The sequence below is a fragment of the Scomber japonicus genome, chromosome 3 (genome assembly GCF_027409825.1).
Source record: "Scomber japonicus isolate fScoJap1 chromosome 3, fScoJap1.pri, whole genome shotgun sequence".
NCBI lineage: Eukaryota > Metazoa > Chordata > Actinopteri > Scombriformes > Scombridae > Scomber > Scomber japonicus.
In genome coordinates, this window is record NC_070580.1 from 5,881,675 (window position 1) to 5,892,834 (window position 11,160).

Below are 11,160 nucleotides of genomic sequence, written 5' to 3' on the forward strand. Positions count from 1 at the left end.
TTGACCGTGTGCCGCTCAACAATGTGGTTTCTTTTAATGGAGTTTCTCACAGGCCGATTTAAACACGTGTAGAAATACAGAGAAGTGGCACAGAGACGTTAGAGGAGAGGAAGAATATTTCAGTTTATTAGATAAAGTTGAGTAACTCACCAGCAGGCTCGAAATGTGATGTAAATTTAAATTGAATCTATGGATTGTTGCACGTGGACACAGATTTTCCTTTTTATTTGTGACACACAGCATTGTGCTGCAGGACACAATGATCATTTTAATCCAAAACCATAATCTAATTTAACCCGAACCAGACCCGAACCACAGCGCAGTCCCTCTATAAAACTGCATTATACATCATTACAATTGAAATACATTAGTTTCAAATTCATGCTGAGTGTCACGAAAAAATAGAAAACTCGTATCCATGGACACGAATCTATAAATTAAATGTCATGACTATTTCACGGACTCCTGAGAATGTAGTAATTTTCTTATTTATACCAGAATGAGTGTGAGACTTTAAAGCTGCTTTGCATTATATTGAAATAAAAATGAAAGATGTATTCTCTCATGGTCATTGAAGACTTTATCCTATTTAATGATATAGTATAAATAAGTAGACCTGCACTATATAATGGAATTATCCATTTAGACAAAGCTACTCTAAGAAGAACAAGGCCTGCATGCTCCATCATTTCACTACAGTTTGTAGCTATTTTTAATGTTTTAGAGCTTATGTTTAAATATTCCATAGAAACTACTACTTTATAAAATACACACATAGCCTATTTTAAAATACCGTAATGCATAAAAAAGTTTTTTCTTTAACAAATTGAATCTTAATCAAAATAATCAAATTTTTCGGGGTGTAAATATTGTTAAATCAAATCATGAATATGTTCTTCTTCTATGTTCAGCTTGAGTTAACGTTCATTAAACCTTTATCCAGCACACACTCACTGTGTTTCACCGCTGAAGCGCAAAGCTCGGACGTGTTGACGTGATGACTGAGCTCCGTCAGCCTCCATGTGTGTTTATCTCACACTGTGCGTCACTACATGTTTGGTCGTATTTCTGGAAACATACACGTAAATAAGAAAAACCTCATAAATCTTCTTGTCTGCTTCTAAAACAAAAAAAAGCTCGTCAACATGTGTCCATCAATACAGAACAAATGTATTGTTTAAAATGCAGTTTGGCTGCGTGAAGCTGCTCTGCACGTTCATTAAATTGATTGAAAGTGAAAACGAATGCAGCTTAGATAACAAAGCATTTATCTACAGCTTATTATTATTATCACTACTATTATTTAAGCTCTGGACACATTGAAGCATATCAAACCTGAATTTTAAGAATAATATTAGATTCAGCAACAACAGGCTCGTTTTTTAAAATGAGTTTACATTAAGCCCATCGTTTCCATTGAGCCTGAACGCCTCAGGACCGCTCAACCACTTTCTGCTAATAAAACCACAGTTAAGATTGACAATAAAAAAATATATAAATGATAATAATGATAACTTTTAAAGAAAAAAAACGATTTTTCCAGTGCAAACTTTGCCACCGTCTCAAAAAACGCCTGTATCACCTAAAATGTTCCAATATCACATCAGTGTTTTAAAATGACACATGGTCATAAAATCAATAAATCAAATGATAATAATAGGTAGTGTCAGCTGGCTCACTGACACAACACGCAGCCTGCCAGCACTCATTACTTCTCCTCTCCAACTCCAACCAGCCACTAATAAACTCTACACACTATCATAATAATAATGTGAATATAACATGTAATAATAATGAGCTGCTGATGTGATTTCATAAAGAAAGAAAAAAAACAGTTAGAGGGAAGCTGTGTTAAAGCTATTACACACCAAGTGTTCTCATCTAAATGAACTACTTAGAAGCATCTGGCCTTGCTAAAAATAAAACATTATGTAAATGAAGCACCTCATGTCAATATTCAACATTTGTTTTCTTCACCTGAAGCTGGAACATGGAAACCATTTCAGACTAATTAAGAGAGGGGGAGGAGGGGGAGAAAAAAAAAGATAAATAGTTTATCTGCTCTGTTTTTCATTAGTTCTTAACACATCGCTTCCTTTCATAGAAGAACATGAAGCAGCAGCAACGGCAGCAGCAACAGGGCCCAAACGCATGTGTGAATCCACATTTTAACAAGAAAAGCATGCTTCCTGCTACAATGAATAATCCCAGTTTATATCTTCACTTTGTGGAGTTTAGATAAACCTGAATGTTTAATCTTATGATGTTATTTTCAGTGTGTGTGTGTGTGTGTGTGTGTGTGTGTGTGTGTGTGTGACTTCATGCTCGGCAGCTAAATGTCAAGAATCAAATGAGACATTTGCTTATTGTGAAGGTATGTAACCATATTAGGCCCTTAGCCATGTGAGTATAGCCCATCATCATCATCATCATCACCATCATCATCATCACCATTTGGTATTAAAAAGCTTATCTTACACCTATATACCTCCTTTAATAATAAATGGAGAGCAGCCTTAGTGAAAATATATTTAATAATTAAACATAGTTACACAAAAAAAAGGGAATGCAAAAAAACAGATGAGTGAGAGTGGATCCGTTAGAATATAAAGGGTTAGACCTACTGCAAAGGTTTTGAGTTCCCTCTTCAACAGCGGCAAGTTCATCATGAGGGGAATGCATGGTGGTAGTAGTAGTAGGAGTAGGGCTACTGACAGAAACACACATGGATGTAGGAGGATGTGGCCTTGTACAGTTTCAGTTTTAAAAAGGCCTCTCTCTCTCCTCTCTTTCTCTCTCTGTCTCTCTCTCTCTCTCTCTCTCGCTCTCTCTCTGCAGGGGCCTGCATGTGTTTTTTAAGGTCCAGCTTTTTCCATCCCTGCCCTTCTGGATTCTGGCACCGTCCAAAAAAAAACAAAAAAACGATGCACTTTTGGAGCGTGAATCCTGTCGGAGGGTTCTGCACGTTTAAGAGTCAGAGTGTGTGTGTGTGTGTGCTTGAGGGAGTGTGTATGGTGTTGGTAGTGGAGGTGGTGGTGGTGGTGGAGGGAAGTAGGGGTGGGTGGAGGGGGGTAGGAGAGGGTTGGGTGGGGGTCATTCCTCCTGAGCGTTCTCTGAGTTGGAGCTGGAGCCTTCGGATTGACGCTCGGCATCGGAGGTGGATCTTTCTTGTTCGGAGAGCTGCTCGCTGCTTGGTATGGAGTTCTTCTTGGGTCGGCCTTTGGGTTTAGTCGGGGACTCCAGGCCTCCTCCCTGCAACACCTGCGGGGGGTCAAACATGAAATCTGGTTTAGCTACAAATACACACTAACACACACACACACACACACACACACACACACACATATATATATATATATATATATATATATATATATATATATATATATGTAAAGACAGCTGACCTTTATGACCTGTACTCATTAGAGCAGCAGAAATATTGAATTTCTGTTGTTGCTTTTTCTTTTAAATACTCAAATTCATTTAAACATGTGTAAACTTCCATATAATAAATACATTCATAAAAAGTAACCCTGCTAATAATAAAGATAACTCAATAACAGACAACTCTTCATCTAATCTGGCCTTTAAACATCCATCCCACTTTATTTCCCATCAACATCTGTCCAAATAATAACCATAAAATTGTATCACATCCTTTGTTCTTGTTCTTTATGTTGCTATAGTAACATTATATATTCAAAATAAGCATTCTCATCATCATATGGAAGCAGAACTTACTATTTTCTTCCATTTCATCCTTCTGTTCTGGTACCATGTTTTCACCTGCAGTTGACTGAGACCCAAAGACTCAGCGAGATCTATCCTGTGAGGAGTAAACACAACAATACATTTATATATTTTCAAACTTTTATTCAGTTTAAATTAAAAAAAAAAAAAAAAATACCACCAAGGATCAATTTGGACTATTTTTCTATTTAGATGCTTTTCTCATCAGCTGCTCCTAGAATTAAGCTCATAAGGTCTAAACTTCACTACTGTCTTCATCTAAAACTTATGAATTTATATGAGCTGATATTTTTTATTAAATCATCTTCACCCACCTATCAGGCGTGGATAGATATTTCTGCTTCTCAAAGCGTTTCTCCAGGCCCATCAGCTGCAGCTCGGTGAACACTGTGCGGCTCCGGCGGCCTTTCTTTGTCTTACTGCCTCCGTCTCCTCCGTGCTCCAGCTTCCCGCGGAGATGGAGGTCCAGCGGCAGGTGGTGAGACGCCGGGCCGACCTGGAGGCCCTGAGCCGCGGACAGCAGCGGAGAGCCGAGCGGGGAACCCAACGTGCAGGACAGCGGGGATAAGGGGAACTTGAGGAGGCTGGTCTGGTCGGCTTTGAGCACTGTAAGGACACACACACACATACACACACATTAGTTTGAGGTTACACATGTTTTTTTTTGGTGTGTGTTATTCTTTACTAGTTTCAGCATGTTTTAGAGGTGTGTGAGTAGGAGGCACATTAACAGGCCCCTGAGGCGCTGCAGGGGTCAAAGACAGAGCTCCTAGATGAAAAATAATTGAATTTCACTAACAAGACGGAGCTCCATGAAGCATGAAGTATAGCTGTAGGATACACACAGCAAGGAACAATCACAACACAAATATTACACTAAACAACAAACACCGAGGGCCTGAAACCTGCACACACACACACACACACACATATCTGCATTATCATCTCATCAGTATTTTTTATTTCATCTCTATTTATTAACACGTGCCACTACAAAATTTTAAAATAGATTCTCATGTGTGATAATATCATGACTTTAAATAGCCAAGACTAATGTGAGCTTATCTGAGGCATCATTAAACAAATCAAAGCATGTAGCAGCTACTGCGCCCTTTTCACACAGATTAAAATAGATATTAAAGATAAACCGCCTCCAGCATAAACACCTTCATTATGTCTAATTATATTTTTAAACGAGACAAAATAAGATTCCATTGAGGATATCCTGTTGTGGTTTGGTGTGAATTAGGTTAAAAATGTAGAAAATGCACACATCTTTTGAGCAATTTAATTTGAATGGTTGAGATTTAGGCACATAAAGTTGTTAGGTTTTATTTTTATTTGAACACTTGAAGACAATTAAATAATTTGACATGTCCCACTCCAGGTTTAATTTGGGTTTCATCCATGGAGCGCTTTGGCAACACTGTAAACCCCCTAAAAGACAATCCTCGTTTTACTCACACTGTTTCACAATTTGCAACTTACTAACAATTAAAATCGCATCATTCAACTTGCTTTGAACAGTGAAGTAACCTATTTATCATGATAAAATAAAAACATAAAGGCACATGATTAAAAAGCAAATGAATGTAGGCTATTCTACTTATTTTCTTTACGTTTCACTCTATTGTTATTGCAAATGATTAGCTATGTTACTAGAGTCTTAAAAACAAATGATATAGCGTTCATGATTTAATTATTAAAAACTGATTTTAGGTTTAAAGTTAATTATCATACCTTAAAAAACTAAAAAACTTTTAATTTGAAATTCTATTAGGCGCAATACACTCCTTGAAATATAAGCAATGAATTAGCCTGTGAATCATTTGTTATAATTAGTAGTAGTAATAATCCATGGTATTATTATGATGTGTTATCTTTTGCAGTATATGTTATCATTCATCATTACATATTACATCTTACCCAGCTGGTTGTGGAAAGGCCGGGCTGACAGCAGAGCGTGCACCCCGAATTTGAGAAGTTCCCCAGCCGGAGCCGACACTTTGTGCTCCGGGTGATCGGTCAGGATCTCCTCTATCATGAAACTCCTGTAGCGATGAGTTCTGTGATCCGGGTGAACTTCCGGAGGATAGTAATGCGCCCCCATGTCCAAATGATGCTGCATAATTTGGCTTTGCGGTCACCGAGCGTGCGCACACAAGCGATGATCAATCCCTCAGTAGCCCCGACCGGCTCTCATATTCCCCCGGCTGTGGCGCCTCTTTATAGTCCGGAGATCAACACTGTGGATCAAAACTTATCCTCCAGAAAAAAAAGAAAAAAAATCAAGCACAGCAGCACAGGTATAGCCGACTTCTCTGCGTGCGTAACCGTGCGTCCTCTTCAACTTTTACGCGCCACTTCAGGCCAGATGTGGATTTTTGGGAAATGAAAATCAAGGAACCAGGAATAAAAATATCTAAACCAGAAAGTCCCGAACCCGGTCGTGCTCATGCCCACTGACTGTATGAGTGTGTTTCTCTGTATGTGTGTGTGTGTGTGTGTGTGTATGTATGTGTGTGAGCCGCGGAGGTTTTGGAGCTATTTGTCAGCCGCCGAGAGCGTCACCTTGGCAGTGAGTTGAGGAATAAGCTTTGGGTTTTATGAGTCTCGTCATGGCTCCACCTCTTCTCAGGGTCTGTGTCTACTCGCTGCCTGCACCGAGAGCCAAAGTTACATGCAAAGCCGCGCCAGTCCTGCGTGCGTGGATTTCTATGCAAAAGAGAAGAAAATAAGGATCTGAAAGGACGCACGTGCATGCAGGTGAATTTGCAAGTTAATGGGTAATTAGTGTGATGAGGAGGAGGAAGAGGAGGAGCAGCAGAGGATAGAACATATATCAGATAATACTTATATTACTCTACATTGCTTATTAATGTGATTTTACAGGCTGTTTTTGCAAAGAAATGACTCGAAATCATCATCAATGTTCTTCTATTTTGCGTGTGATGTCATTATGCTTGGACACATGATGGTGTATGATGATATTAGGGGCTGATTAAAGCTCAGCTGATGGCTCCAGTGGTCCACTCCACTCCACGCTGTCAGGCCCAATGAAGCCACTGAGGCAGTAAGAGGAAATGTATTATATTAGAGGTCAGAAGACTCTCTACTACTCCTGAGCACCTCTGGGATTTTTTTCTCCCCCAATCTTTGCAGTTATTTAGCTTCAAAAATGATGATTCTTATTCCATAGCATATTATGTAGCTTGACTCAGGGCTGCTGTGAAAGAACTTTGATTTTATTCAATTAAATCTAATTTCGTTTGGACATTTTCTTTAAAAATATATATAACATGACACATATTCCAACTTATAACAGAAGAACATAATCAAAGCAGGATACTGGATCTATTCTGTCTTTATTTTAACACATTAGTTGGAAATATTCATGTTAAATATGGTGTATATAAAAGCAGCATACATGGCAATTATAAGAGAGGTACATTATGATTGGAATATTACAGTTTTAAATGTGTAAAAAAAAGAGAGCGAAAGCTTAATGTTAAAGGCTAAATATAATTGTGACATAGTTAAAGTTTTTACATGAGTGAAATCTAGAAAACATAACTTCATTAAAAGGGATATTTTCCCATGGAAAGTGCAAATATGACAGTGACATTTTACACTAGCATAACAGTCACTAAGTACCAATAGAAAAGAAGAATTATGGGATTAGAGTCATAGTTTCCAAATATTTCAAACTGTTTTCTTAGCTCAGCTTTTAATATAATCCCCCCGTAATGCTAAATGCAGTTTTGAATCTGTGGAGGCATGTTTAGTTATGTTTGGATGGTATGTAAAAAGCATGAGTGCTCCAGGAGAATTGTTTTTTTAAAAATATTGTGTAATAATGTGTCACACAGAGAGAGCTTTCTGAGACAAAGCAAAATAAAGTTTGGAGCAAACGGAGCTCTCGGAATATTCAAATAAACTCTCTTTTGTCATATATATACATGATAAATGGAGTAGATCATGTGACTTGCAAAAAAGTTGCACAATTTGTCAAAAGGTGTTTAAGAAGCTGTTTCCATCTCACAGGCTGTTACAGAGTCTGACACGTATTCTACCTTTAAAAGCGTGAAAAGCTAATATTACCTGTACACACAACTAATGAGTTACAGTAATGACTTGAAGTTGTTTAAATATAATGTACATGTTGTCTGAAGTGTGTTAGCAGACATTGTTGGAACATAACTCCCTCCGGTGGTTACTTTTGAGAATGCAAGGAGAATAAAGCCTCCCTTATAGAAGATGTTCAGGCAGTCTTTCAGTGCTTTCACAAATACAAATACAAACATGGAACTGGAATGCATATTTGTTTCTGTTTTTTGACATTTTGATGTAACTGATATACATTTTTGTATATATGCAAATGTACACAATTAAAAAAACATCTGCGTTCAAACCTGTTGAATGCAGATGTCTTTCCCCCCATAAATAAATAGAACACACACTATTTGCTCTCTGACACCTTCATTAATGATTAATCAACCATTTATTAATGATTAATGAGGAATGGATGAGTCACAATATGAACAGTGTGTAAAGATGAACACATTCAGTAGTGTATTTGTTTTGTATAATGTTATATATTTATGTTTATTTTTTGTTATTACGCTCCTTTTTAACCTAATGTTACTGAATGCATCTTTTTGTTTGTATTATTGTTCTGACACATGCAAACAATACAGATGACTTGTGTGCATGCACTTAGTCAATCATGTTTTGTGCATATTTAGTGTAATTGTTTATATATATTATTATTTTTCAAAGTGTAGAATATTTCTAAGATAGCACAAATATACTATATGCATCATTATTGACTGCTATCGATTTGTATCAATCAAACAAATTCTATTTCTACAGCAGCTTTCATGCAGGTTCATGTAGTTCAAAGTACTTTGCAGTTGATTGACAAGCTGATAATAAAACAGAACAAGTGAAAAAAGAAAAGGAATAAAAATGACGAAGGAGCATAAACGAAGAAAATTACAAAGAAAAAACTGAGACCAATGCAGACAGGAGAAAATAAGAAAAAAAAGAAAAAAGGATGTATTATGAGGGTACATAGGAGCCCGCAGTGTGTTCTTGTTGTTGAGCAGTGTTATCAGTATCTTTACACTGCATCCTTTTATTATTGTAAGACATGACATGTACATGCTTGTATGAGCTCTGATTCAGGGTCAGCACCGAAGTGTACAGTTTAATACAGATCAGAACACAATGCATAATCAACCAAACAACTTTTATACAGGCAAAGTGCTTCACAGATGACTGATAATCAATCAAACTTTATTTATATAGTGCCAAATCACAACAAAAGTCATCTCAAGGCACTTTACACAGAGAGCAGGTCTAGACTGTACTCTTTAATTTAAAGAGACCCAACTTTCCCACATGAGCAAGCACTTGGCGACAGTGGCAAGAAAAAACTCCCTTTTAACGAGAAGAAACCTCAGAAAGAACCAGACTCAGAGTGGGCGAACATCTGCCTCGACCGGTTGGGGTGGAGAGGAGAGAGAGGAATGATAGGAGAGAGAAGCACATTGAAAATCAACATTGAAGTTATATTAAAAATAAACTCATAATAATTCAGTAGGAATGTCAGCAGTCAAACAGATGTACACAAGACATAAAAAATGATGACATCAGACAGCCATGTCAGCTGAGAATCAGCTGTTTGGACAAAGTGACCACAAAGTTGTTGACTAACCCTCCCATAGAGAATCCTAGGGGAATATTACTCCAATAAAGTCAATTTTTCTTCTTTCTTTGACATCCTCAAAAGCAATCTACAGACTATTCCTTTATTTACTAATTGTGTCATGTTTGTCATTTTGACTAATAAACAGGAAATGCTGCTGTCACGTCACACAGAGAGACTGAGGACCTCTTGCTTGACCTCTGGGCTCCTGGGTCTGTCAGCTGTCCCATCCAATCATCAGCACCGTTAATTCACAGTCATGAGTGATTATTGGTTGCTTGAGGACAACCTGACCTGCATGTGGCTTTAATGCAAACGTGAAACTAAAAATCACATCTTGTGTGATATTATTTATCATTTGGCAATAATGACTGCTGTCTGTGTGCTACTCTTCCTACTCCACAGTCTGTCAGAATGAAGGAAATCTCCTCCACTACTGACTGTGCATACCTTTGTTCATGTGGATGCTATTTACATGGAATCCAGTCAGTACCATTAATGACTTAAAGTACTATATTACAATGGGGAAAAGTAGGTATTACAGCCCCTATACGACTGTGGTCACTCACACAGGTGTTTCCACTTATTTTATCCAGTGACACTTTATCTTGGGACAGATTGTGTGGATTGAAATGCATTACAGTAGAACACATTGTACCTTTATAATTCATATAATCCCATATATATGGATTCTGTAACAGCACGTATAGCCCAGCACAGCTCTGCATGATATCAACCTTCACATGGTCATTTAACATGGGTCATGATAAGCAAAAATCAAAGTCTAAACACTGATTCCATTACAGATAAAGCTTTTTTAAATGATAAATGATGCTCTGAAGCCTGTGTTTCACTCAGTGTAACAGAATCACTGTAGCAGCTTATTTTACTTTAATACAGGAAGATTTATAGTGTGCTGATACTCATTACAAGCTTCTTACACTTCTTTACATTGTGTTTTATGAGCAAATATGTTCAGAAGTTTGGATGATCAATGTGGTCCACACTTGTCTGTCACATAGTTGTGTTTCAGTGTTCTGCTCCAAAGCCCTTCAGAGAGTCATTTATAATTCAAATCAACAGCAGTGTTTGAATCAGCAGCCACTAGGTTGCACCAGAGGATTTCACAATGAAGACAGACACTCACAGAACAGTCCTCTTATTTTCTGGGATCTGTCAGTCAGTTGAAGTAGAAGCAGTGTTTTACTGAGAGGCTGAGTGCTGTTAAATAAATGGGTTTAGAGGAGAGCCTTTTCTTTCAGACAGAGAATTCAATCACACACACAGACACTATTACATTGTTGTTGTACACTCACTGGCCTCTTCATTAGATCCACCTGTACAATCTAATTCAATCCAGCACAACAGCTCTGCTCTCCTTTTATGAAGTTTCATTTTCAGTTTTTGTAGTCATAATGGTTGATGGTAATGTATTAGGGGGCATTATATTGAATGGTGTTCCTAATATTTTGTCCACTCCATTAAAATACATGAGGGGGACGAAATATTAGGAATACCATTAAATATAATGCTCCCATGCAACACACCACCACCATTTAGTATGACCTCAGTAATAAATATAAAGTAGAATTATCTTTTTTTGGACAATGTGAACAAAAAACTGAAAATGCATTGCCTTCATAAATGTGGAATTTATAGCAGAACTGTTGTATTGGATTGAATTGCACAGGTGAACCTAA

The 11,160-nt window shown here is 37.5% G+C and overlaps 1 protein-coding gene across 1 annotated transcript; it reads right to left on the minus strand.

Moving 5' to 3' along the window:
- Positions 1-3,093: 3,093 nt before the first annotated feature.
- barx1 (BARX homeobox 1) lies at positions 3,094-5,818 on the minus strand. The gene is made up of 4 exons (XM_053316340.1): positions 5,682-5,818; positions 4,065-4,364; positions 3,742-3,826; positions 3,094-3,261 (listed from the first exon to the last, which is right to left on the minus strand). The coding sequence occupies exons 1-4, from the start codon at positions 5,792-5,794 to the stop codon at positions 3,094-3,096; spliced, it is 666 nt and encodes a 221-aa protein (XP_053172315.1). The 5' UTR covers positions 5,795-5,818.
- Positions 5,819-11,160: the final 5,342 nt, after the last annotated feature.

Coding starts and splice junctions, on each gene's coding strand:
- barx1 (XM_053316340.1), bottom strand. CDS start 5,794: ATGATAGAGGAGATCCTGACCGATCACCCGGAGCACAAAGTGTCGGCT. Junction 3,827..4,064: donor TATCTATCCACGCCTGATAG/GTGGGTGAAGAT, acceptor TACTCCTCACAG/GATAGATCTCGCTGAGTCTT. Junction 3,262..3,741: donor GGATGAAATGGAAGAAAATA/GTAAGTTCTGCT, acceptor GACCCCCCGCAG/GTGTTGCAGGGAGGAGGCCT.